At 36.2% G+C, this 4,804-nt stretch overlaps 1 protein-coding gene across 1 annotated transcript; it reads right to left on the reverse strand.

Moving 5' to 3' along the window:
- Positions 1-1,228: 1,228 nt before the first annotated feature.
- LOC129572651 (putative ankyrin repeat protein RF_1087) lies at positions 1,229-1,805 on the reverse strand. Its single transcript, XM_055452661.1, has 4 exons — positions 1,723-1,805; positions 1,551-1,649; positions 1,378-1,476; positions 1,229-1,317 (listed from the first exon to the last, which is right to left on the reverse strand). Exons 1-4 carry the CDS (start codon positions 1,769-1,771, stop codon positions 1,250-1,252), a joined length of 315 nt encoding a protein of 104 aa, XP_055308636.1. The 5' UTR covers positions 1,772-1,805; the 3' UTR covers positions 1,229-1,249.
- Between the last annotated feature and the right edge of the window lie 2,999 nt (positions 1,806-4,804).

Raw genomic sequence — 4,804 nt, forward strand, 5'->3', positions numbered from 1 at the left:
ATAAGTTTTCTTCAGCACCAAAGGAAAAGTATATCAGTTTCAAAATTCTCCCATTTTACTCAGTGAATGTGCAGAAAATACAGCCCGCAAAAATTCGCAAGCATTTACATGTTCAAAAGCGTGTCTTTTATATATAGCCTCAGCGTTGGAGTTCGTCTCATGTTCCACCTTCTTGCTTTTTCTGTGCAGCCATTCAATTCTTCTTAATGAGTTCGTGAAGTGTGTGTAGGTTGTTGAAAATTCATCTTTTATTCGCTCATGAAAACGAAAATCTCAATATTAATTTCATTTTGCTGTCTGTGTATGCAGTGCATTTTGGTATGAATAAGCCTGAAAACCGCCTTCACTTTCGCGCTGTATTATTATCATTTCATATCAATGGGTGAGATTGGTGTGCGCGTGTGTTTTCTAAACGATGCTCTGAGTGTCAATGTGTATTCAAAATCAACCAGCTCTCAACATTTGTGTTGTTGATTGCAGCAAATGAAATAAACGAATCCGTTGTCTCGTCGAATCGATCAATAAAATCGGTTTTGGTGATGTTCGCTATTTATTGGAGCCATCGATGGTTTCGATATGGCAACCATACACACATCGTTTCGTAATAAAATGAAATGTTTCCGCGCCCGCTCGTCCCGTGTATACACTTAACACACATATTCAATCGCGCTGAAATGCATATGTGCTGACGATGCCCGATTTTCCACGCACCGTACCCGCTATCTTTCTTTTTTATGTACTACATTGAATTTAGAGAGCGAGAGAAAATCAAAGATGTTTCCGTTTTCGAGATTGTTTTTCGGGATGTATGAATAATGCGAGAAAGAAACAGAGAGATAATTTATTTTCATTCTTGGATTTGGCCTACGGCATATGACTCATACAAATCGCGTTCAAATTTAGCACGGATATACGTGAAGGTCACGAAAATTAAAAAAAATTCTAATCCGTACCAATACTTATATCGTAAGCAATTAAAAAGACTAATAACTTGAGCTGTTTTTTGACAGAATATTAATCGATGGTCCAAAAAAGCAACAATATTGGTTGGTATGGTCATAGATTGACAAAGAATGTTTTGAAATTAATTCTACACTACAATCGAAAAGGGGAATCATCCGATTATTCAGCTATATTGGTTCAGCTATTCGTCACCTGAAAAATACACATCGATCAAAAAGATCAAACCAATTTCTGATTTTGTGAAAAAAAATGCAAAATTACCATTGTTTGTATCCAATTGAATCTATTACAATTGCTCTTCAATATTAATTTTGTTTCCTTTACCGATAAAAAGATTGGCGACCTCATTTTGACCTAAAAATAATACAGATCAATGAAAAAGATCAAATCGATATCTTATTTAGTCAGCTTTACCATTGTTAATAGCCACTTGAAGAGGAGTCCGATTCGAATTATTTTTAACATTAACATTTGCTCCTTTACTAATGAGAAGTTTAGCGATACTCCTATGACCTAAAAAGTAATTTAGATGGATGAAAAAGATCAAATCAATCTTCTTTTAGTAATGACAAGTATTCAACTATTACCATTCTCAGCAGCTAAATGAAGAGGTGTGTCTTTCACATTATTTTCACTATTAACATTGGCTCCTTTACCAATGAGAAATTCGGCAACATTCTTGTGACCTGAAAAATAGCACAGATCGATGAGAAAATTAAACTGTTTTCCTATTTAGTGAGAACAAATAATCAACATTACCCCTGAAAGCGGCAAAATGAAGGGGTGTATTAAGCAAATGATTTTTCATTTCATAATTAGCTCCTTTACTGAGTAGAAGTTCAGCGACATTCTTATGACCTGAAAAATAATTTTGACCGATGGATAAGATCAAATCAATCTTTTATTTAGTGAAACTCATAAAATCTTGTAGAAAGCATTTTAATGTGTAGAAACGTTTATAGACATTGGACACCATTCCGGAGCACAGCAATCGTGTAATATGTAAGCTATGTGTACACGATTTATGGTGTGGCCGAAAAACCCGATATGCAATTGAACGCTTACCGTATGTCTAAGTACTGAGTGTATGTGTGAGTACAGCCAGCAATCACACGATATGGTGTGATTCAATTGCACATCGGTTTTTTTCGGCCTACCATAAATAATGTAGACAGAGCTTACACATTACACGATAGCTGTACAGCTGTCAAAAATAGGTATTTTATTAATATGTTAATAAACAACATATTTTAATAATTAATAAAAATTTTGAAACACCATATTTTTTAACGTTAATAAATATAGTGCATTTTATTAACATATCAATAATTATTAGTATGGTGAATTTTCGGTTAATATTTGTGGAGTCCATTGTATTACAAATGTAGGTAAAATGACATTTCGCCGACAATTTCAACACAATGGAGGTCAACTGATATTTTGCCTACAATGGCGAAAACACAGTGGTTAATTTGATGTTTTACACTATATGTTTTTTAGTTTGCCTCCTTTGAATTCTGAGAGTATCTTTATCATTTTTCATCATAAATGATTTACACAAAGATGGTTCGATTTGTTGAACATTTAACAACATGAATTGCGCTAACATACTCACATACGCATACTACGTCATCACATATGTACATAAGCATGTGTGATGCGCTATACGTGAATCGGGTGCCTGAGTGCCCAAAGTGCATTTTTGTATGAAAACCATAAAAGATTTGTGTTTTGAGCAAAGTTATAGAGCATGTCAAGTACTACAATATTTCTACAAACACTATTCCGTTATCTCTTATCAGTTCCGCGAAATATGCAAAAAACGCGGGAGACGCGTAGTTTTTGTATCTAAATTTTTAATGGACTGATAAGAGATAAGAGATATCTGTCTTCAGCAAAGTTGTAGAACAAGTTGAGTTTTACAACATTCCCGAAGACTTTAACTTGTTATCTTTTATCAGTTACGCGAAAAATGATAACATAAAAAACGCGTTTTTCGCGGTTTTCCGCATAATTGATAAGAGATAAGGAGATACAATTTTCGAAAATATTGTAGTACTTGTCCCGCTCGTAATCCGATAGCAATACATTGCTTCTTATGGAGGCTGAGTGGATGGATTTTTGTAAGAGCGCCTCTAGTAAAAATATCTTAGAATGATGGAATATTTCGAACTTTAATACGCTTTTCTGCTAATTTATCCAAACTCACCTCTCAAGTGGTAAATTAAAACCAATAAATATTTACACATCGAAATATCTCGAAAACGGCTGGGAAAATCGGCAAAATGGACTGTGGTGTCACTCCCTAGAGGGAGTGTAGACACCCGGCTGGTTTGATGGCCCAAAGCTCAAATCCAGTGGATTCGGGCTGATCCATGGGCTCTCAGGATTTGGTCTGATTCCCAGCTTTTCCTTTCCTGTGAGTATCTTTACAAGTCACACTCATGTTTTGTATGGAATTTCACCACAGGGCAAGTGCTGGGATCAGGCCAAATCCCGAGAACCCATGGATGAGCTCAAATCCACCGGATTTGAACTTTGGGCCATCAAACCAGCCGGGTGTCTACACTCCCCCAAGGGAGTGACACCACGGTCCATTTTGCCGATTTTCCCAGCCGTTTTCGAGATATTTTCATGTGTAGTTTAATGAGAAAGATTCCGCCATGACAGCATTTTGGCCCGCCATGTTGGTATTTTGGTTTATATTAACAGAACATTCTCTACTTTGACAGTCAACGTTTCTAAATGTAAACACAAATATGATCTGTCATAATCACATTCACCACTTCTAATGTGCTTCAGAGAGCTTTTGACAGCGCCATCCATCCGAAGCGTTTGAAACATTAAAGGCTTTTGCTGATTTTTTCTGCCGCATTTTCATTCGAGCTATCGCCTTATGGTCCCCCTCTACAATTTTGTCCCAGACAGATATCTCTTATCTCTTATCAGTTGCGCAAAATACGCGAAAAACCGCAGATGACCGCGAAAAATACGGGTTTTTCACTTGTCATTTTTCGCGTAACTGATAAGAGTTAGGGGAAATCTGTCTTCAGCAAAGCTGTAGAAAGAGTTGAGCTCTACAACATTCCTGAAGACACCAACTTGTTATCTCTTATCAGTTACTCAAAAAACCGCGAAAACGCGATTTTTATGTTATCATTTTTCGCGTAACTGATAAGAGATAACAAGTTAGTGTTTTCATGAATGTTGTAGAACTCAACCTGTTCTACAACTTTGCTCAAGACAAATATCTCTTATCTCTTATCAGTTCTGTAAAAATTGATATGGAAAATCTCGCGTCTTTCGCGATTTTGACGGTTTTTCGCGGAACTGATAAGAGATAACGGAATAGTGTTTGCAAGAATATTTTAGTACTTGACATGCTCTATAACTTTGCTCAAGACACAAATCGTTTATCTCTTATCACACTCTAGTTTTCATACAAAAATGCACTTGGGGCACTCAGGCACCGGTTTCACGAACAACGTTATAAAACGTTCACGGTTTGAAGGTTAATAACCGAAAATTCACCATACTAATAATTATTAATATGTTAATAAAGTGACAGCTGTAGATAGCTGTGCTTGGGAATGGTGTCACGAGATTTTATGAGAAGTATTCAAAATTACCATTGGAAGCAGCTGAATGAAGAGGTGTCTCATGGCGATTATCCTCTTTATCAACAATGGCTCCTTTACGGATGAGAAGTTCAGCAATATCCTTGTGACCTGAGAAATAGCACAGATCGATGAAAAAAGAGTAAAAATCAATATTCAACATTACCATGGAAAGCAGCATAATGAAGAGGTGTCGCCTCCAAATTACATTCAATATTAACTTC

This window comes from Sitodiplosis mosellana, unplaced genomic scaffold (genome assembly GCF_009176505.1).
Source record: "Sitodiplosis mosellana isolate CC-2019 unplaced genomic scaffold, AAFC_SMos_1.0 Smas_scaffold_5332, whole genome shotgun sequence".
NCBI lineage: Eukaryota > Metazoa > Arthropoda > Insecta > Diptera > Cecidomyiidae > Sitodiplosis > Sitodiplosis mosellana.

What these genes read in the sequence shown, in the direction of transcription:
- LOC129572651 (XM_055452661.1), bottom strand. Translation starts at nt 1,771, where the DNA reads ATGAAAAATCATTTGCTTAATACACCCCTTCATTTTGCCGCTTTCAGG. An exon ending in TCATTTTGCCGCTTTCAGGG is followed by an intron (nt 1,650 to 1,722) that starts GTAATGTTGATT and finishes GCTATTTTTCAG; the next exon opens with GTCACAAGAATGTTGCCGAA. An exon ending in TCAAGTGGCTATTAACAATG is followed by an intron (nt 1,318 to 1,377) that starts GTAAAGCTGACT and finishes TATTATTTTTAG; the next exon opens with GTCAAAATGAGGTCGCCAAT.